Source organism: Hakea prostrata, chromosome 7 (assembly GCF_041222555.1).
Source record: "Hakea prostrata isolate BN-2017 chromosome 7, UWA_Hpros_2, whole genome shotgun sequence".
Classification (NCBI taxonomy): Eukaryota; Viridiplantae; Streptophyta; class Magnoliopsida; order Proteales; family Proteaceae; genus Hakea; species Hakea prostrata.
This window is the reverse complement of record NC_142606.1, coordinates 13884819-13907565: the sequence shown is the minus strand read 5'-3', so window position 1 is coordinate 13907565 and position 22747 is coordinate 13884819. Positions and strand designations below refer to the sequence as shown.

At 38.1% G+C, this 22747-nt stretch overlaps 4 protein-coding genes across 5 annotated transcripts; 2 read left to right on the top strand and 2 right to left on the bottom strand.

The window, feature by feature from the left end:
* Positions 1-212: 212 nt before the first annotated feature.
* LOC149009980 (uncharacterized) lies at positions 213-2724 on the bottom strand. Of its 2 annotated transcripts, XM_089162254.1 has the most exons (3): positions 2501-2724; positions 896-2320; positions 213-764 (listed from the first exon to the last, which is right to left on the bottom strand). In XM_089162254.1, the coding sequence occupies exon 2, from the start codon at positions 2228-2230 to the stop codon at positions 899-901; it is 1332 nt and encodes a 443-aa protein (XP_089018380.1). In that variant the 5' UTR covers positions 2231-2320; positions 2501-2724; the 3' UTR covers positions 213-764; positions 896-898. The 2 variants fall into 2 exon arrangements, with proteins under 2 accessions (XP_089018380.1, XP_089018379.1); XM_089162253.1 differs by having other exon boundaries at positions 214-2320.
* A 6207-nt stretch (positions 2725-8931) lies between these two features.
* Positions 8932-12082, top strand: LOC149009979 (uncharacterized). Its single transcript, XM_089164341.1, has 4 exons — positions 8932-9153; positions 9396-9541; positions 11201-11305; positions 11383-12082. Exons 1-4 carry the CDS (start codon positions 9103-9105, stop codon positions 11822-11824), a joined length of 744 nt encoding a protein of 247 aa, XP_089020467.1. The 5' UTR covers positions 8932-9102; the 3' UTR covers positions 11825-12082.
* Positions 12083-13116: 1034 nt separating this feature from the next.
* LOC149009978 (Tetratricopeptide repeat (TPR)-like superfamily protein) lies at positions 13117-16017 on the bottom strand. The gene has a single exon (XM_089162243.1). It carries the CDS (start codon positions 15977-15979, stop codon positions 14054-14056), a length of 1926 nt encoding a protein of 641 aa, XP_089018369.1. The 5' UTR covers positions 15980-16017; the 3' UTR covers positions 13117-14053.
* Positions 16018-16157: 140 nt separating this feature from the next.
* Positions 16158-21789, top strand: LOC149009977 (ankyrin repeat family protein). Its single transcript, XM_089164260.1, has 6 exons — positions 16158-16301; positions 17758-17845; positions 19917-19981; positions 21130-21198; positions 21272-21321; positions 21423-21789. Exons 1-6 carry the CDS (start codon positions 16221-16223, stop codon positions 21532-21534), a joined length of 465 nt encoding a protein of 154 aa, XP_089020386.1. The 5' UTR covers positions 16158-16220; the 3' UTR covers positions 21535-21789.
* The last annotated feature ends 958 nt before the right edge of the window (positions 21790-22747 follow it).

Here is a 22747-nt window from a genome sequence, read left to right as displayed (position 1 = left end):
GGCTGTTATGATTCATTTCCTCTGATTTTTTTTTTCCTGGTTATTTCTACATCACTGCGTTGACCAAAAAAGAAAAAAAATATATAGGAAAACATATCTTTACCATAAAAAATATAAGAAATTAACTGTTCATTTGATCTCATGTGTAAAAATTATCCTAGAGCCGTGCACAACAGAGATGTTTTCCAGGCTTAAACTTGCACAGGCCATACAACTATAATCAATACATCATCTTAATGAGAAAAGTTACAGCAAACCCGACGATTCAAAAATCCCGGGGGAGCGCTAAGGCCAGTGTGATCATATTGTACAAACATGTTGAGCTCTGCTTTTGTTGGCCTGTTCCATGGCAAATGCATCAAACCGGAAAGGACAAACCAATGTTGATAACCTTCCAATCTATTTAATATCACTGTATGACAAAAGCTTCATAAACATCTCTATAACCCTACAACAGTTTGCCCATTTAAAAACAATAGGATCAAGACATTTTGCAATCAGCAGTGTCTCAGACATGTTAAGTTTCCAGACATACCTGTTGCAAATAATCTTATAGAATTCACAATTTCAGAGGAAAACTCAGAAATAAAAGAAATTACAATGATACTGCATTGCTCCCTGAGGATAAATATAAATAGCTGAAACATACATGAGGATTGCCAAACAACAGCAAACCCTTAATTCCGTATGCACAGGATTGTACAGCTCCATCTTGTTTTTCACCCAAAAGTCATAGATAAATAGGGAGTCTTAACACTGGTCAGCTACAACAAAGAGGTCAAGAGAGATTGATGATTTTGATTCAAGGTAATACTTAAATCTTGAGAAAATTAAGTTAATAAAACAAAACTATTCAATGCAGGTAGAGACACTCCGTGAAATTTGCAGAACCTACCGGTTAGAAGAAGGCTCTGCTACCATAAAATACCCTTGACCCATCTTTCTTCTTATCAGTTTCCCCGTTCTTGTTATGGTTATGAATAACATCACCACTGTTGTCAGATTCTGGTTTATCAAGATCCATCGGGAGTTTCATCTTTGCTAATGACTCTGTGAACTGCTGCATGCTTTTCATATACATATCAACTATCTGCTTCTGCATTGCATTTTGCTCAGCTTCAAGGTTAATGTTCCCAAGCGGAGCTTTAAAAGCTGGACCCAGTTCCCCAGGATGCAGACTGTTTTCTTTGGGTCCATCCTCTTCCTTGTTTCTGAAACTGGGCTCTTTCTCCTGGCCAACTTCATGCCCTTTCTTTGAAGTTGGCGTATCTGGAGAAGCCCAGGAGCTCTGAGGAGCTTCAACATTTGAATTGGGTGAACAAGCAGTAACATGATTCTTATTCTCCATAGAGTCCACTGAGTTCCTGTCATCACTTAAGCTAGTTGTCGTTGAGCCGAAGAATCCAGAATTATGGTTGCTTCCATTTGGAGAGATGGATCCACCATAGTTCTCCTCGGAAGAATTTACAGTCATGTCATAGTCATCCACTGACTGAGGACAGGCACCCAGATGAAGAAAAGAAGCAGGTCCGACCACAATAGACCTTGAAGCAGTGCTGTGTTCTGCCATGTTAAAATACTCAGAAACCATCTGCTGGTTCTCCTTCACCACACTGATGTCAGGGAACTCAATTCTCCCATATTCGACAGGGTCCAATGCGTCAGAGTTCTTGGGGTCCAGCAACACAACTTCTGAACTAATGGATGAGTTAGCAGCTGAGGCAGAGGACTTCACAAATGAATTCACTGGCAGAGATGTGTCAAGAAATAGAGTCAGCTTGACAGTTCCCGCTGGAGAATGGAAGAGATCAGTAGAGGAAAGGGTGAAATCTTGGGTCACCTTGCCCTTCCCTGCCACCGATGATATTGGTACCAGAGTAAATCCCAACAACTGGTCTTCCATGTAATTCCTGGCTCTACTGAGCATCCAAATCTCACATTTAAGAATTGCATCAAGTTGGGTAATTTTCATACTTAAGTTGTCATTGAATTCAGGGTTCTTGCCACCTCCGTTGATAATTCTAGTCGAGATGGTCTCATCTGGGTTGTAGGTAAGTGAGAATTTTGCATACACATCTTGTTTGTCATAGATACAAATGTTGTGTATGTTCCTGGCATGATGAACAAATATGTCAAGAAGCCCAGAGAAGTCCCTATCTCCATTTGGATCTCCCATCGCTTCAGAGCTAGGATTGTAACGGAACCCAGATATTTCATTAAAGGGATCCATCCCCAAAAAATTAAAACGCAGAATATTCCTGTCAGCCACCCTGTTTAACTTTTTTTTTTTCTTTTCTGGCTCGTGAGATGACTAAGCAAGCTGCTAGAAATTGGGAAAGCACATGTAAGAACAGAGGTGTATCAGAGATTAACTGAATGGCAAATTCTCTGTGTTCGATTATACCATCATAAACGGAAAAGATCTGAAAGAGCTAAGAAAAAATATAAAATCCGAAAAAATAGATAAGTTTGAGACAGAATAAGAGTTGCAGAGACTTGCCTTTGAGGAATGGTGCTGGTGGTGCTGGTGGTGCTGATGCTGCTACCTTGGGAGTTGGTGCTGATCACTATCAGTTTTAGAGTGATTGATGAGGAAAAAACATAAATTGATGTTGTTATGATGGATGTTGAGGACTTTTTTGCCTTCCTTTGTAATGTCTCTTCTGCTTTTTTCTCTCTCTTTCTTTTATTTTCCCTTCTTCTGGTGGGTGGAAGGTTGCTTTGCTTGACATTGCAGTTTGCAGGGAGAGAAATTTTCTCCACCGAGATTAATGGAGGACCCACTTGGTCACTAATCACTATCCTTTCCCATTACCATTTTTCTCACTTACACTAATGATTTGTTTCTTCCAGGCTGCTACTCACTGTACCAGATGCTCTACGAGGAAAACTTCTTCTACCGACACGGAACGAAACCTTATCCCATTTAGAAGCAGGGGTAAAAGGTTGCTTACGCATTAATTTTGGAGAGAAGACCCAATGCTGAAGGGACGAACAAGAAACTAGGGGTGGTTGTTTCTTATTTTGGAAGAATCTAGGGCATTCTAAGGATGATGGAACATTTTCTTGAAAAACTCCGGATCCCAAGAGAGTTGAAGATGGTGCAAGTGTGCAACATCGAATCCTGTTGTCTTACTTCAAATGGAATCTTAGTCGCGTCACTTGATTGAACATAAGCGAAGTTAAGGGATTTATTTCTAACTTGGCTGAGAGTATTGGTTTAAATAAAAAAATTGGATAGAAAAAAATAAATTTAGTATTTATTTGGTGATGATATCATCGTTTATCTCTAATCGTATCGTTTATCTCTAATCGTTTTGTGGTTTTTTCCACAAGTAGTAGACGTAATTGATTGTAAACCTACAGGGTCTATGTATAATTTGCTCTAGTGTGGGATGAAGATATTGAAATATGAGAAAGACAAGTGATACAACTATGAAAAATGAAGACATGATAAATTAGAATTGAATTTGCAATCACTCCAACGCATGATTTATTACAAGAAAATTGCATGAGATGAGATAGTCATATTCAAAATAGCCTTTAGATGCTTTAAAATAAAAGAATTATTTGATTTAAATTGAAAGAATCAAAAGAGTCAAAAATAAGTCTAAGTTGACCTTCACAGAACTGGTGAGAAAAAGAGTTTCTGTGAAAAAGAGGTGTATTAGTGTATAACCTTTTCTTGTTCTACCAAAAAAAAAAAAAAAAACCTTTTCTTGTTTGTTTGTATGCAGTTGTTATATAACTCATGCAAAGTAACAGAATAATTTTTCACCATGGCTTGAAGAGGAGTTTTCTGTGCAAAGAATGGGCTTTTCTCTTGTAAATCCGCATATCATCTATTAAAAAATCTTGAGGAGGAAAAGCTAGAAAACCAACCGAGCACATCTAGAAATCGAAGACAAGTTGAAGATGTTGTATGGAAAAATATTTGGAGCTGCCAGACACTTCCAAAGATTCGAAATTTCCTATGGAGAGCATGTGCACGGGGGTAGCCGGGTGAAGAGCTGGTTAGAAGGCGATTCAAATTGATCCTTCATGTTCATCTGGGTGCGGTGGAAACTATGGATCACATTATTTTTGAGTGTCCGATTGCAAAGCAGTATGGTTTGGTAGCTCACTTACATACATTCCACTCGAGGAAACACCATTACTACGATGGATCAAAGTTGGTCTGCTGTAAAAGAGATTGGAAAGGAGGTAAGCAAATCGATACTCAACCTATGTTCCTTCATTGTTTGGCACCTTTGGATTGCAAGAAATAACAGGATTTTGGGAGAAAACAAACTACCCCAAAAGAAATTATTGAGGCAGCTCAAGAACATTCTGATTTGAGGTAATCAAGACACGGGAGGTGAGGAAGTGCTAAATAATGCTCAACCCGATGAAAATCAACAAAATGGGAACCTCCGCCTCAAGGTAAACTAAAGTTGAATTCGGACGTGTCTTGGTGTAAAGGAAGTGACAAAGGTGGTGTCGGTTATGCTCTGCGAAATCATAAAGGAGAAATTTTACAGGTGTCTAACCGGTTACTATGCAACTCGGTGTTGGAAGGGGAAGCTATCGCCATGAGAGCCGGATTGATATTTGCACTTTCGGAAGATTGTAATCATCTTCTCGTAGAGTCGATTGTTCTGGTCCAATACATAAACAATGCTTCCGTCCCCTCCCCTATGCTTAGCTCCTCCGTGGAGGATATTAGGGAGTTATGCTCATCTTTCCTCTCGTGCTCATTCTGTTTTGTTCCAAGAGCGATAACGCGGCGGATGCTCTTGCAAGGAGGGCCCCGTCGATCCCGTGTCGACGGTTTGGCCTATTTCCGTTCCTTGGCTCGGAGTTATGCTCTCCAGTTGCCTAGGCTGTTTCGCGGGTTGCATTTTCTTTCAGTTAATGGAAATTTATTACCAAAAAAAAAAAAAAGAAGAGGAGTTTTCTGTAAAGCCGATTATAACTCATTTCCTTTACCATCAAATATGCTCATAATAAATGATGATGCAAAGATTACCAAAAAAAATATAAATGATGATGTAAACAGGTAAATATAGGCTGTAGAAATATAATGATTTTTGGTGCCCATGCCATTATTACATAAGAAGCTTCTCTTTTTCAAACCCCCCCCCCTCCCTCTCTTACCCCAACCCTGAAAGAAATTGAAGAACTTATTCTCTTTGATTGGTTGTTGGATCATCATGAAAAGTAAATATTGGAATTGCATTCTTAACTAAATGGAGCCTCTCCATGGAACCTAGTCAAGGTGAAAACTAAAGCTTATCCTGTGCTAAGGGAGTGCATAAGCATCTTATGTATTTTCACATTTGGCTTCAACCATGCATTATGGGTTGGGGATAAAGTCTAATTTGAAAGTTGAAATCACATGCCTCATGAGGGAGCAGTGTTGGGTTGGTATGGGTTTGGACTTTGGTGTTGTCTTTATAATAATGAAGTGGAGGTAAGGTCAATGGTGGGGAATTTTATCGGGTCTATTCATTTCTTTTTAGACAAAAACACATGTTTATTAATAACATCCAAATGTTCAAAGTATATCAAAATATAAAAAAAAGGGTAATTTTCATCTGGACCCCCTGAGGTTTGGTCTATGTCATTTTTAATCCAAAAAAGTTAAGAGTTTGCATCCCCTGTAGTATAAAAAAAATCAATTTAAGGACAAATTATCACTTATATGACTAATTTGCCCTTTACTTATTTATTTACATTTTAAGAGGTTGAAGTTTATTAATTTGCAAAATCAGACCCTCATTGCCCGATTCCCAAATCTCCATTTCTTTCGTCTTCTTCAATGGTTGTATTTGGTTCTAAATCTCTATTTTTCAAATTCAAGTTCATCTTCAACTCAACCCCAAAATATTGGTGATTTGATTTTTTTTCCCCCTTTCTTGAGCTACATTAGCTCCATCGAATGGAATCCGACTTTAACTTGAAAACCCTAAATCCCAAAATAAAAAGGGAAACCCAGAGAAGCCCTCCTGCAAGCCGTGAAACAACGGAAGGAGATCTCATCAATTTCTTTCTTTTCTTTCTTTTCAAGGTTCTCAAATTTCAACTTGAATCGACATTTACTACAATTTATATAATCTTCATCATGGCCGTAGGGAACAGTAGCGTCTCAAGATCTGGGAAAACGGAATAGTAGCGTCTTCAAATTTGGAAAAACACTGCTGTAAACTTGATTTCTCTTCAAGTGCAACGGATGTGGAAAGGCAATTCAAACCCAAACAATTGATTGATTCATTTTTTAATAATCCTTTTGAAATTCTACATATTATTTTTGATTGGGATATGAATTATATACAAGTATTCTGTTTGGAGCAAAGATCATTCAAATCGCACGGATGTCAAAAATCAGATTAAAAGAGCAAGAAAAAAGGAAATGAGAAGACCGTTTTGGAGAGACATGAGAGCTCCAGAGACTGCGACCCATCAAAGAAGAACAAACCTAAATGCCCTGTGAAATGATGCAAGGCGATATTAACTTTCTCCAAGATGAAGAACTCAAAGACATGGTTAGCTAGAAGAGGTCTTTCAAGGGATGCAAACCCTAGTTGGAGATGAGTTTCACCCATTACTTTTTATTTTCTAATCTTCATCCAGGGCTTGGAAAATAAAGATTTAGAATTGGTAGAGCCAGGTATTTGGGAATCGGATAATGAGGTCTGATTTTGTAAATTAATAAAATTTAACCCCTGAAATGTAAAAATAAAATTTCAAATAAAAAAAATGAATAGGGGCAAATTGGTCACATAAGTGATTATTTGTCCTTAAATTGATTTTTTCTATAGTACAGGGGAGGTAGATGCAAAGTCTCAGTTTTTTTGGGCTAAAAATGACATAGACCAAACCTCAGGGGGTCCAGATGAAAATTTATATCTTCTAAATCTTACGTCAACCTTTGGATGTGACTCATGAACATGTATTCTTTATCCAAAGAGGTTTATCCATTTCTTTTTTAAGTAATAGACCTGATAAAATTCCAAAGATCAATAGTCTCTTTGGTCAAGTAACTTGCCATGTCATTGTGAATGAACAGGTTTAGGATTCCAAACAAGGGTTCTAAACAAGTTTAGTTCCTTCCATTTCTCTCCTCCAATTCTCTCTCTCCTTTTTTAGGCTACGTTTGTTTGCAAAGGTAGGGTGGAAGAAAAGATAGGAAAAAAATATGTAGGCCCATGTGTAGTGGGGCGAAGGAAAAGGAAAATAAAAGAAAGAATCTTGTGGAAAAGCATTAACTGTGGGTCATTTTTTTTAGTTTTTTACAATTTTTTCATGAAGTTCTACACATTTTGTTAGGTTTTGAAAATGTTTAGGGTGAAAAAGTTAATTTGTCACTTTATTAAATAAATTTTCTTAATTTAGTGAAGTTTGTCTCTAATTTTCCCACTATAAAGAACCAAATAAATACACTTTTACAATTTAAAGCAAAAAATTATTTTTTCAAGAAATTTTCAACCCTTTTTTCCCTTCCCACCTTCTAGCAAACAAATGCAGCCTTACCATTTCATTATGAGATAGGTGATCCAGGGGCAGACCCACTAAGGGGCCGGGGGGCATGGCGCCCCCCGGATTTTTAGAATTTTTTCTTAATTGCCTGAATTTTCTCATTTTATGTGAAATTTCAGTATTTAGCCCCCCAATATTGAGAATAAATTTTAAAGGTAAAATAATGAGTATAAATGTCATTTCTATCTAAAACTAACTCATCAATTCCTAAATGTCATTTCTATCTAAAAACTAACTCATCAATTCCTATTTATTCTACCCTCTTATCATCAATTCCTATTTATTCTACCCTCTTATCTCTCATATCTTTTCTTCCTTTTTATTCTCTCCTCTTTCAATAAACTTGGGTTAAAGGATTTTTTTGAAAAAAAATCTTACTAGATATTTAAAAGGTCATTTTTAATTAGAAACTCCTCAATCTCTATTTATTCTCTCATATCTCATCTCTCTCCTCTCCTCTTTTTTTTCCTATTTATTATCTTCCGTTTATTTTTGCATATTTATTCTTCTCTTTCTATAAACGTGTGTTAAGGAAAATTTGGAAAAAAATCTTCTCCACAATTGGGTACTCTTTCTCTTTCTCAATTTATATATTGTTTATCTTTTTCTCATTTTTAAATTTTTTTGACTTTATATTCTCTATTTCTTTATTTTTTCAGCAATTTTGTTATTTGATTTTATAGTGTGAATAAAACGTCTATAATTTGTAAATAAACTAACTACCATTAGTTTGCATCTCTTACCTTAAAAAAAAAAATAGTTTGCATCATGTGTAATTTTTTTTTGTGCTAATGCTTTAATTTACCTATTTTTGTCAAATATGTGTAGGCCCCACAAAATATATGTGGACCTATTCCTTAATATAGTAATATAATTCATAGGTAAGACCCCCAATGGGTCTTATAAAGGCCCACACAATATGTGCGCCCCCAATATTGAATCCTGATATTTAATCCATGGAACGATCCACTAATATTGGATGGTCGGACCGGTCCAGGTCGATTCAGATGATTTTGTGATGATGGATCCCATCTTGAGATACCGACGATCAGACGATGGCGACAAGAAAGCGCATTTGTGGGGCCGCATTTGGCGAACAACCAAGTTATCGTTTTCTATCCGGTCGACCATTTCGCGTTTCATCGAATATTCCAGGTAATTAGGAAAACAAAAGCGGCTACTTCCACGTGGCAGGCTTGTAGACGTCAAAGCAGCATGGTCTAGTGCCACGTATCTCTGTTGTGGCCTCTTTTACAGCCCTCGGATTTTAATGGGTCCCATGTGTCAAAAAGTTATAATTTGTCAGCCATCTGATACGTATCTCACTTTATCTTTTTAGATAATAAAAAAAGTAAGGCGGAAAAGTCACCGTTTCTTGTGATCCATGTATGCTGTTGCTGGCTTCGTCTGTTTCTGACCAACCGCCTGAGACCACAGAGCATCGGGTCTCGGTTCCGGAATGATGCCCAGAATCTTTTGTTCCCTTCGCTTGTAAATACCCGTTGGGTCTACGATCGACCGAATTAGTTGAGCTCTGCTTTTGCCTCCGTTATTCTCTGAACGTCCCTCCCCACAATAATCTTGATGGAGAATAAGCAGATTAGCGAGGTTACAAATCTTCCTATCTTAGAACAGGTCCTTTTCTATCTCTTTGATCTAAGTTTTGTGGATTTTATGTAATTTTCTGTCGGTTTGATCTAAATTATTGGATATATGTACAAAATTAGGTGTTGATGACCCTCTTCAAGAATCCATGTTTTCAGTTTCCCTATCCCTCTCTTTCGGGATTTGGATTTTGCTTTATGATTTTCGTTAAATTGACTTTGTGCTGGTGTCTTCTTTCTTTTTGCCCTAATCTTTGGAATAAATTCTTGTAGGTATGTGATCGTATGAAGGGAATAGAGCTTGGAATGCCAAGCTCAAGCTTGACAGTGTCAGACAATTATGGGGTTTGTGCGATCTGCTTGGATAAGATAGTACTTCAGGAGACTGCTCTTGTTAAAGGTTGCGAGCATGCTTACTGGTTCGTCCAAATCCCAATCCTTTCATCAAATTTCTGTTTGAATTATCTGATATATTAAATGTTAAAATGAACCCTCTCTTTTGTTGAGAGTTTTCTCCTCTCTTCCCCCTTTCCGCCTTTCCTATTTTTGATTGTCGGTGTGTCACGTATGGTCTTATCTGCTTCTAATCTCGGGGTTTCTTATACTTCCCTTGTTCAATGTGGCAACCATGGATATTAATAGGCTGGAAAACGAGCTTGGTGGTCAATTTCTGGCCAACTATTTCCCCTGCTTCCAACTTTTCTTAGTTCCATTATAGCTTTTCTTTGAGTATATATATTAACTCAAAGTTGCGACCTTGATCCATCCACCTCTACAATCTTCCTTGCTGGCCTCACTGTTTTGTACCTGCTATTGTGAACCATGAACCGTGTCGCAATTGCTGCTGCTGTAGTTGCATGAAGACTTCAATCATAATGTGTTTTAGGGGGGTGGGGGTTTTTTTGTTTTTTGTTGGCTGACTTACTTGCATTTAATTCTTCATTTAAACCTTGTTTGGGTTGACAAGCAATGCTATGGCCCAATATTGATTCTTGCTGGACCCATAATTGTTTAAGACCATGAATAATATCTTTGTGAACGCTTGAGGCTTGCCAAATTAAAGATTGGGCTTGCTTAATCTTAAAGATTAGGGAAATTTTGGAAACAGGCAATATGACTTACTTGCATTTAATTCTTCATATAAACCTTGTTTGGGTTTGATCAATTGCAATGCTTTATGGCCCAATATTGATTCTTGCTGGACCCATAATTGTTTAAGACCATGAATAATATCTCTGTGAACGCTTGAGGCTTGACTTCCTCCAACCCAAAGATCTGATACATAGTCTAAATATATTAAAATATTTCTGTAGGATTTACTTTTCCACCTTCTAGGGTTTTAGGTGCTCTGCAGGTTGAATAAATATTGGTCTTGGTTGGGATTGTACAGAAGTGCGAAAAATGAATATGAGTGATATTGACTTACATCTATCCTAGTTTGTAATTTTTCTGTTGGTTGGATTGTGTAGAAGTGGGAAAGATGATTATGATAAATTATTAAGTAGTTTGTACAGGGAACTGAACAATCCCAAAACTTGACATATTTAAATTAATATTTATATTTTCCTCTACATGGATATCACAATTGTCAAGGTTTTGGACATTTTGGTCGGAAATGTGCTTGTATTTGCTACAAGCCCATAGCCTCCTATAATGAATCACCTGATCATTTCATAGGAGAGTGTACAAACAATCTGTTCTTTTTAAATCAAATAAGACACGCATGAATAGGTGCACGGGTATGTTGTTGTTTCTATGTGGGCTTGTGCAGTTAGATATTGATCTTTTTTATTTTAATTTGTATAATGTGAAACCTCGCTGTTGATTTTATTCTGCTGTTTGAAGGTTTATATTCTGTGGTTCTTATCTTAGTTGTTTGAACAACTATCTTATTTTATTTTCACTGGGTTTCTCAATCATATTATTTTGTGTTATCCTATATATTGGATATGCAGAATGTACGAGGATGGAAGTGGGATCAAGGAAACTATATTGCTCAATTTCTTAGTGGACTTAAAAAGAATGTTGAGAAATGATGTTGCTGAATTTAACTGTTTCAATGAATTTTTGATATGTAGCGTGACATGCATCCTTAGATGGGCCACGTACAATCAGAAGCAATTGTGCCCTCAATGCAAGTGCCCATTTGAGTTCCTCAATGTTCATAGGTCACTTGACGGAAGGTATTAGTTACCGTTAACCTATGAGTGAACCTCTAATATTTTTCTGCTAACGAAAATGTTATTCTAATCCTTGACAGGATACATGATTACATGTTTGAGGAGAGTGTATGTCTGCTTCTTAGAGCAAGTTGGTTCATACCATTGGAGGTGCAGGCTCAGGAAGAAGTGTGTGATGAATTGGAAGATGTGTATCAATATATAGAGGATGACATTGATTATAGCGATGAGATCAGTGAGGATGAAGATCTAGATGAAGTTTACTATACCAGCTCAAATCTATGTATTGGTAACCGTAGGTGGGGAGATAATGGATATGTCAGGGCAGGGCGCAAAGAAGCTAGGCCTGTCCATCCTGAACTCCAGGACCATGGTGCTGGTCCATCTCGTGGCCCAAAAAAGAACGTGGCAGCAAATGATTCAACTGGAAGACGGGCGAAGAGGGCAATGAAGCGTGAAGCTGCAGATAGAGCAGCTGCAGCAAAACATCAGCAGCACTTAGTGAGGCTAGGTCGCAAGTAGTGCATGCAGCTTCACTTAAAGTTTAAACACTAGGCATTGTACATACATAGACCCAATAGATTAGCATTGTGAAATAAAGAAACGGAAACATGGGTGAGTACTCATGTTCATTCATTGAAATTAGAGTGGCTGTTTTATCTGTTGAATTGTTCTGTTTACAAATCGTTCTCTGATCCAAGTTGATCACCAGTTTGTAAAATCTTTGATCAATAATTGACCTTTTATGTGTAGCCGATTCTAATTCCAATTTTTATCTGCTTTATGGAACTTGCTGGGATCCTCGGACCTGGTTGTGTCCTGAAGCAGGAATTCTTTTGATTGTGTTGATGCGTAGTTTCACGCTTTTTTTCTTTTCTTTTCTTTCTTAGTAGGAAAAATAATGCAATCAACAAAGATTATATATTTTTAGTAAAAATCTATTATCCGTCTTTCGTGTTCGATCTTGGAGAGAATGCATTGCAGGCTTTGCAGCAAAGCAGAGTGGAGATTAATAGTTCATTACCTTCTTCCCGCTGGAAGGTTTGACAGACGATGAGCAAGGCGTTCAATAAAAGCCGTCCCTTCACATATGAAAGAACTACAATGTCCTGCGCACCATCTGTTTTGTTTGCTTACCAATTAGGGGATTCATTTTTAGCTGAAACATCATGAGATTCTACAAAATTGCATGTTAGATCTGGTGAAAGCCAGAAATGCCAGAGTGTGTACCCATGTCACAAGTCACAACAGCTCTTGGGAATCCATGTATTGTTTTGGTAGCGTCCTTGTCATAGATTGTATGAAAAAAAAATTAAGATAGAGTTTCATACCGTAAACTGCAAATCTCCTTAATCTCCATTTTTAGTGTTTGAGGAAAGAAACTAGCAAGCACATAGGTACGGATTTCACATCACATGACCAATAAATTAACAGTCTTGAATGGGAGCAGCTTGACCATTTGTCACCAAAAAAAGAAGAATCTCAGAAAGTGTCACAAATTTGGAGCCAATATCTTATAGGGATTATATGAAGATTGGGAGCCACTGCAAATTATATTCCTGTGATGAATTCTACGGTATTTTGTAATTTTATTTTCACTTTTAAGGCACTTCATCAACGGCTGAATTCTGGACAGGATTGAACAATCAATGTTTTCAATTGACAAATACAATTCACAAAGTGATACTAGATCAAATAGACATCTTTTTTTATTTTATCTTCCGCCTCTCTCTCTCCTCCTTTTTCAATTCTATTTAAAAAAAAGAAAAGAAAAAGAGAGTTAATTTTCTGCAATCTAAGTTCTTTTTGATGCATACACAAAATCAATCTTAGACTAAACTTTCCAAGAGGTACAAACTGAAATCTGTTTCTTCGTCTTCTAGACTTTTTAGTTCCATTGCATTAACAAAATGTAAGGGTAGATCAGCATGTCCATATAATATTACAGTAACACTTGATATGAGCCTGTTGGTTAACATTTTGGAAAGAAGCCAAGGAAATGAACTAACAATGGAAATCTTGTTGTGCATCTGCAATATATGTGTTGATAATGTTTCTGCAACCATTTAATAATTAATACCACCACAGCAAGATTGATGGGATGTCTGAACTGTAAACGTGAAGCTGTTTACACACAACTCGCAGCATAATAGCATTATGGCCAGTATACTCGAAGCAGACCTTGCATTCTCTTTGATCACCTCTTTTATTCATTATAAAGAATTTGGGGCTGAGAAGATCCAAGAAATTGGGAATTAAATTGCCAATTATATGAGTGATTCACAGGTCAAGAAGCACTTACTATCCCTTTAATGAAGCAACAAATAGGATATGCTCTTGTAACCAATAAGTGTAACTCCTTCCATCCAAGCTCAGGATATGAGTTTGACTAAGAACCAGCAACAAACAATTCAATGATGGATCTGACCAGCTGCCATTGCCTAGCAGATATAAGTAGGTGGCTAGTCTCAGTATACAGACTATACAGTTCTATCACCATATCTCTGTTGCCAAAATCTGGAAGACGATAAAGCTGTCTTGTCTCTAGTTTGTTGCGTACCAAAGGACGATTTGAACCAAATCAGATTATGGTAAGTCATCCAAACCGTCACATTTACATTTCTTGTCTAATCCATCTTTATCTTTGGTTGTCATTGTGATTTAGAAGCTGACATCTGAAAAATTTTTTCTGCCGAGGGATGCCAATGCCACTTAAAAGAAAGCGGCAAAAACAGAAGAAAAGAGATCCCATCACCAGTAATCTCTGCATGAGCAGAAGCCATCACTGAAAGAATGAAACCGGCTTCGGTCCCTCACGAGAATTTCCCGTCTGTACACCTTCGATATTAGTTTCATCACAATATGGCAGTCCTTGCATACCCTCAAATTCTTAACGATTCTAATGATGATGCTTTCTTGACAGAGTCTTGAAATCCCAAAAGCAACTGCGAGTTTCTCACTATGCCTAGAAACTGCATCTTCTTTCTCTTCATCTTCTATATCATGCAAAACACTCCCAACCTCGGGAATGTAACCTCCCTCGACCTTGAGTCTCAGCATTATCTCCCCAAGTTTCTCATTAGCCTCCTTTGTAACCTCACTTGGTCCTTCACCCACCATGAAACTGTACATGACCTTGTCAACCTCAATCATACTCCAACCAGGTGCCTTCTTAATCTTACGATCAGCCATTGACCCTCTCACCATGATGACATCCTTCCATTTCCCAGCAACAGCATAAATGTTTGACAAAAGAACATGATCACCAGAATTGTCAGGCTCAAGTTCAGAAAGTCTCTCCTTCACTTTCTCTGCCAATTTGACATTCCCATGGATGCTACATGCCCCTAGAAGGGTCCGCCATATAACAGCTGTTGCTTCTACTGGCATTTCATTTATAAATTTGTAAGCCTCATGAAGAAGACCAGCACGACCATATAGGTCGACCATGCAACCATAATGTTCTATTGATGGTTCTATCCCATACGTCTTCTCCATTTTGTTAAAATACTGACATCCTTGTTCAACCATTCCAGCATGGCTGCAAGCATACAAGATTGCAATGAAAGTAATACCATCAGGCCTCACCCCAAACTCCTCCATCTCATGAAAGAGTTCTATCGTTTCCTCACCAAAACCATGCATTGCAAACCCCGCCATCATTGAAGTCCATGACACGATACTCTTTTCAATCATCTGACCAAATATCAAACGAGCCATTTTTACATTCCCACATTTCGAATATGTATCCACGAGTGCATTACTCACTGAAACAATCCAATTATAGCCTACCTTCTCTATGTACCCATGCAAGATCTTCCCAAACTCAAAAGCACCAGCTTGTGCACATGCAGAGAGGACTCCAGTCAGACTCACCTCATTAGGCCTCATCCCCAATTGCCGCAGTTCTCTGAAAGACCTAAAAGCCTCCTCTAAACAACCATTATGAGCAAACCCAATAATCATGGTACTCCAAGAGACGGAATCTTTCACAGGCATGTCAGCAAAAGTAATCCTGGCAAGTTCCAGCTCGCCCATTTTCATGTACCCAGAAAGCATAACATTCCATGACGTCAAATTCTTGAACGGCATCTTCTTAAAGGTAATTTCTGCACCCTTTATGTCTGAGCACCTAAAACAAGCGGTAAGAATTGCATTCCAAGCAACAATATTTGGCTGGTGCAATTCATCGAACGCCTTTCTTGCTGACACAATGCACCCACATTCTGCATACATACTAACAAGGGTTGTTCGAACGAAGAGGTGAGTATCGAGGCCATGGATTAAAGATTGACAATGGAGTTGAACTCCGGCCACGAGGGACTTGTAATTTGCAGTGGCTTTAAGAATGAAAGCGAAGGTGAAGCTATCTGGGGTTGGCGTCGTTCTCCGGCACATATCTATGTACGCAAACAGGGAACTTTGAGGAGTCTCAGATTCAGAAAGCCCTCTGATAAAGGTGTTGTGCATGAAAACATCTGGTGAGGGGATGTGAAAGAAGAGCCGGCGAGCGTAATCGAGAGCATTGGCGATGGAGACAGAAGAGAGGAGAAGAAACTTCCCAACAATTAATGGGTCCCTTTCTAGTCCAGTTTTGGAAGCAAATGCGTGAATCTGCTTAAGGCCTTTCAGGGTTTTGCAATCTCTCAGTAAGGCCAGACAGAGCCGTTCGCTCATATCTTCTGCTCGTTCTTCCTCAACCGCTTTAACTTCCACTGCACTGGGTCAGCGTGAATTTGTTCGCCCGCTTCTGATAAAACGGCTCGACCATCGATCGTTCATTCGTCAGGGTAGAACGGTCCAACCTCCGGTTTGAGTTCGAAGAAACTTTGATTTAAACCAACCCAAGGGGCACTTCGTTCGACTCTGCAAGGCCAAAGCATCTCTCGAGCGCTCACCCTCGCTGTAATCAGAGCTCATGGGAACGGACGAAGCCAACATCGCGCATCAACCAGAAAACGAGGCGACAAATCCTGATAACGTTGAGGCATTGCTTGAGGTACGTCTAAACATGGAGACTTGTTTTTGGGTATTGTATTTGCCGCGGCCTTTGTTGCTCTTCCTTGTTAGCTGAATGTCTGAATTCAAGCTTAATAGTGCATATGGATGGATGAGAATTTTGATGTATAGGAGTGAAACATGATAATCTCTTGAATTTACGCCATGGGTTAGTGGCTATTTGTTTTAAGGTTACCCGTAGCAGGCATTTTCAGCTGAGGTGAGCTATAGAGTTGCCTGAATCTGCCGATATTTCAAATGGCGCAACAAGATTTTTAAATATAAATCTTAGCAGTGAAGCTCGTTTCCGCTTATATCTCGTTCTTCTCTGAGTTTTTTCTTCTGAGGAATATTTACATACAGCTGGTGTGGATATTGCAATTCTTAGTAGTTTGGTCAGGTTTACTGATGAATATCTGCTTCTTGTTGTGCCGGTGACCTACATTTGGTGGTTTTTTGCTAGCTATTTAATTATGTCATCTAGCTGGTACGGTGGAATTCTCTGGTGCATCAAATAATACCCAAGCAAATGTGGAGGCATTTAATTCAGAAGACATTATTCGTGACAAAGGCTCTTGTTCTCAAATTAGTAATGATTCTATTGCCTCTGGAGCTCTCACTGGATGGCTGATGTCCATCGCTTAAAGCACAAATTACCTTCAACTTCCTGGCGACCAACATCTGCTAGCTGTAATGAGATATGCGATATACACTGATTTTCAACTAGTTGATCATATTCCTCACTGATGTACTGTTTTCCTTTCCTCCAAGGGGACGGTGATGCAATAATTGAACTAAGCTCCACTATCTGACTTGCTAGCCTTTAAAGAACATGAATGCAAATCCTTCAAAAGTCTACCATTTTCAGTTGGTATTAGTAATATTTTCTTTTCTAGATAAGCTCCCTCCCTAAAATTTGGTAGTGTATCACTTGAAAAAAAAAGTTGTGGAAATGTTATGCATAAAAACCATCTGGTTAACAGATCTTCAGGAATGAGGATCTTGTCCCATGTGTTTATTAGTACATAAAACGATATTTTAGAGCAGAAGCTAACTTGGTCCAAGCTTTTAGCAATAGGCAATGTAAAAAACAGGGAGGGACGATTGAAGTGGAATCTTGAATAACCTGATACTGAGATCAGAGATTTTTTTTTTCCTCTCAAATTTTTAGAAAATCCTTTGGTGTATTGCAAGAGAACTTGACAATGTGAGGTGTGATGTAATAGGATTATGCTGAATCCTGCTCTTGGCTTGTTGGCAGGAAACCCTGGCTTCCTTACTTATCTAGCTATTTTCATTGTTATTTTGCCTTTCTATTTTTTTCATTGTACTATGCAATCCACTTTTTACTAACAATGCTAGCATTGTGTCAATATATATGGATGCTCCTATAAAAGTTACTTGCAGCAAATTATTCAGTACTTCATTAATTTTTCTTTTTTAAATAAACTTGACAGGCTGCTAGATATGATGATATCGATGATGTCATAAGCTTAGCATCTACAGGTGTTTCTCTTGATTCTAAAGATTCTCAAGGAAGAACAGGTTATTGTCATTATGGCCCATCACTTATACCTTTACTGTTAACTGCAGAGCTGATCTAATTTATTAGTTATCATGCTTGTTATGATTGTTTGCTGCACACAACATTATCTTGAAAGTCACATCTTGGCTTTTTTTTCTTTTGTATCACTAGAATGATTCTACACTACAAAGATCTATTTCTTTGTAAGTGAAAAACTGTTGGTAATAAAGCTTCCGCTTCTTTTCAAGATCAATCTTAGATATCTAGGGTCCCATACCATGATGTGCATAATTTTGTCAGTAAGTAGGGTTAGATTCTTTCAAAATTATTTAAGATAGAAATACTGAGATAGGGATATCCTATCTCCATACTAGCATGGCAAAAGTTATATCAAATCAAAATGATGTGAGTTTGGGACTTTAGTTTGATGACAAATTTTGGAGAATAAAAAAAATCAGTCCTAGAAACTCAAACATAAAGAATTAGCTGAAATTGGTTATATGTAGTACTTGAAATTCCACCCAACAAATTCTTGAAGCTTATTGAATGAAGATCGTAAAACTTTTACAACAGAGTTATGTGATGTAAATGCGTAATAATGAATTAGAAAACTAAGACTCAGTCTTCTTGATATATATATTTCTGGATAAGAATCATAACGAGAAATTTTTTCTAATAACAGCCAACCTTAAGAAAGAGAACACTTCATGAGATAAAATAAGGGTAATAACATGAGTTGCTTTCAGTGCAGCACTGGTTTTCTTGAAGTTAATTTGTATCTAAGTATTCTAATGGCATACAGTGAAATATATTGGTTTTGACCCAGTTTGAAAACCAAGTTGACATTGAAATCTCAATTATGCTAGGTGCCTGCTTACCAATTATGCTCTTCCTCTTCTTTTGCTACTAAGTTGGATGTCTGATATTCATTGGATTGGTTTATAACTCCAGAAATATTATTATAGTGATTGGGTTTTCTTTCTAAAAAAGCACTTCGTGGACTGGGAAACCAAAGGAATTGGAGGAATGTGATGGCACAAAATATGGATTTGTCAATTTTGGGAGGCTGAACAAGGATAAAAGTATGGTACTTGTCTTTGTAAGGAAGTTGTGATTTTCAACTTTAATCATTTGAGGTGTTGGTTTTTAGACAGGCATTAGAAATAAAGTAGTTTTTTGATGACAAGGTGCTTCAAGGATCCTCTTGAACTTCTTTATCCTGAAGATTTACAGTGGAGTGCCAATGGTAAGAAAATGATTTTTCGTAGGGAGTGTGTGTGTGTGTGTGTGTGTGTGTGTGTGTGTTTGTTTTGTGGGCAAGGGGTCAATGTTATGGGAGCTAGCCTGATTCACCCAGGCAACTCTTTACATGCCAAAACATTTTAGCTCCCAACGCAGACACTTATATTCCGAAAGATTCTTCGAATTGCTTTATCAGAGCATTTCCTGAAGGAGTTCCAATGGTTTGGTTGACCAACCAAACCATTTGTACTCACCAAAAACTGGTTGAGGGCCACTCTAGGTCTCCACTATTGACTGCATGTCTCAACCCTATTATCCCATTCAATGGTCTGCAGATATGGTACCTAGGGCCTGTCAATGGTTGTAATCTTGGTACAAGCTGTTCATTGGCACTGATACCTGATTCTTTCCCTCAATATTGTATCTCGGTATTCAGTCCAGTTGTTTGGTTGTTGCTTTATGGTAAGATTTATTTAATTGATCTTTTCATCTATTGAGGTTTATTTCCTCTAATGCATGTCTTGTTTGGTATTAAGGTTTAGTGGTATACAAGTGGTGACAATTTCTTGTTTAAGATATCCATGGGCTATGATATGATGAAAATAGTAATTATTTCTTTTCTTTTTCGATATCTTGTAAAACCTAATATTTTAGTTACTTCATTCTGGTTCTGCTGCTGCTGCTCTCTCTCACTTGGGTCTCTATTCCCATATCCACAAACCAATTGCAAGCATGTTTGGGATCTAAGACATTATTTTCCCCTGTAATTATTCTTAACAATTATTTAATGGTTGATGTTTCAAAATTTAGTTCCTTGTTTAATTTTTTTGGTATCATTTGTGTTTTCAGCACTTCACATGGCCGCTGCTAATGGACATATTGGTATCGTGGAGTATCTTATACAAAATGGAGTGGTGAGAAGGCCTTATCATGAAGATTTCTTGTATATTCTTTCAGTTAGTACTTTTGTGTTTGGGATGCTATATTCTTGGTAAGTTATTGAGGTGTCTGTTTTCAACCCAGCCTTATCCCAACTTGGTTGGGTCAGCTACATGTCATCTTTATAACGGATGAATGGGATGATGGTATTTACTTACTCAATCCTGAACCCTTTCAGGCCAAGTCTTGATTTCTTGGAATTAAATTTTTGGAAAAGAATATAAATATAACATTGCAAGCAGGCTGCACTGGTCAGGTTATGGGTGAGGGTTACTGTTGACATTTGGTCCTTTCTGGGCACTAGATGGTTTGCCCTGATTGCCCAAAATTGACTTTTCACTATGATGTTCTGTCGAAAACATTTTTTAGCAGTTTAGTTGATCATTTGTCAAGCTCCATGGATTGTATAAATAACCATCTTAGTACATTATGTATGGTAAGCCATTGCCAACTAGTTCCTTTTACTGAAATTAGACCTGCTGCCACTGCAAGTGAAGTTGTTAAACCTGGGCATGCTTCTGGCCAATGGCCATCTAATTACAGGTTGATATGGTTCAGTCCGGTGGTTCTGACAGCGCTTGTGGAAGCTGAACAGAGTTACAGAATTGGGTTGTGGAGAGAATATTTTTAGCCTTGTGTTCTTTTGGAAGAAATTATCCCCTCATCCCAACCAAAAAATTACAACACCTTACTGTACCTTGTCCCAAGTGCCAAAACGGAATATGTGCCTCCTCCTTTCTTCCCTTTTGTTTTTCATTCCCCCCCCCCCCCCTCTTTGCATGGGGGTGGGATTAGGGTGTTGGGTGTTGAAGGCATGTCTTGATTAGAGTTCATGTAGCCAATCTGCCCCAATTATGTTATTGTTTGTGTTACCAGTGAATTCATTCCATGTAATTTGACTTATTGTATAATCATAAAGATCATTATCATATGAAAGAAGGTGTCGTGTCTTGTTCATGTTGAACCATTTGATGTATGTGATAGAAATGACAAGCATTAAAAGCATTCTGATAGTTGAGCTAGTCCATTTGAGTCTTTGGATGAGCCTTCTGTGATGCAATTACAAAGTGATATCTTGATTCATTGTAATGAACTTGAATGTTCTTGCATTTCTATGACGCAGGATCTTAATGCTTGTAATGTGGAGAAAAATACTGCTCTTCATTGGGCTTGCCTCAATGGGCATACTGAGGTAATGGTGTTATCAAGGCTATTGCAGTCAATTTGATTCATCATACAAGTTAGTAAACTACTGGGTTTTCCAGGTGGTTAAGAGTTTGATTCTAGGAGGAGCCAATGTAACAATGCTAAATAGGTCTGTTTTTTATAACCTGTAAACAAGAGCTTCAACTATAATTTTTTTGTTTAGTTAAAGATGAAGAATTATTTAATGTTTTTCATTTGGTGTATGGCTAGCTATGAGAAGACTCCATTGGATGAAGCACTCAGCCGGGGGAAGATGGAGGTCATTGATGCAATCAATGCAGCTGTTGCACAAGTTGAGCTTAATGAAGTTAGAGTTTCCTAAGTTTTGTCGGTTTGGCAATTAGCAATACAAGAACATAGCGGATTATCATGTATATCTTTCAGCTTATGCATTAGAATACCATAAGTGGGAAAAACTGTATTTGTTCCTGGGTGACCGTTTCTATTGAAGTCCTACTCATCTTCCGTGATGCATTTTTTCCAGTTTCATTCCTGTGATGGTCCCTTTGCTATTTGTAATCCGGCAACGCCAGGACCGAAAGTTATCTAACGTATATATTAGGTTGAACTGGTTGAAGGGTGTCCGTGAACTCATTCGGAGGAAGTCACAGCAGAGGAAAGCCCAACCAGTTACAACTAAATCTGACTCCTTGGTTGAACTGTGGTCGATCCTGTGCTGGTTGGGCCGGAACCTGTTTACATGAAAGAAATGTCAGAGCAGGCTTCTGACGTAAATACTAAATAGCTAGAAAGTGGTGGGAGAGTGATTGACCATCACCATCACCATTAAATGAGGTTGGTGAGGGGTACTTGTGGGGATCCGGATCATCTTTCCGTTGGGGGAGCACAGATTGCTACCCGATGGCTTCCTGACCATAAAAACCAGTGGGTCCCACTGGTGAAAAAAAAAATTTTTATTTTTTATGTTTTTTAAAAGTGTTTTTCACCGTGGGCCCGATTGATCTTTGTGGTCAGGAAGCGTCGCCCCATCGGGGTTGTTGATCTGGACACTACTTGTGGTAGCATCAAAGGCATGTTGATCGTTGGAACCTTTAGGTTGGCCTTTATCTCCCTGTTGGTTGACAAGTCAAACATCAATAGCGCCCAACATGGCGTGTTGGTTGGTGGGTAACGTCTCAATCTATAAAAGGCTCCATCAACGCATTGCCTAACAAGCATGTCACTTGAGACTACATTTGGTGGCATGTAACATATGACATCTTGTCAGCCCCAGCACAAAAAGTGTCCTTAGGAAAGCCTCATGAACCAAACCAACTCCTCGTAAACATGATAGGCACTTTGACTTGGGACTCATATCTCTTTGGATGGTCCATTTTCTTGTAGATGTGTGTTATGTGTCCCAACATCACATTAAATGGTTAAAATCCATTTATAAGTTACATCAATCACTCATTTGATGTGATTTTATAAATAATTTTCAACTATTTAATGTGATTTTGGGACACATGGCACACATTTACAAGGAAATGATAGTATTTCTCTTTGACTCGAGCTTGTTCTTGGGCCTAATGCCA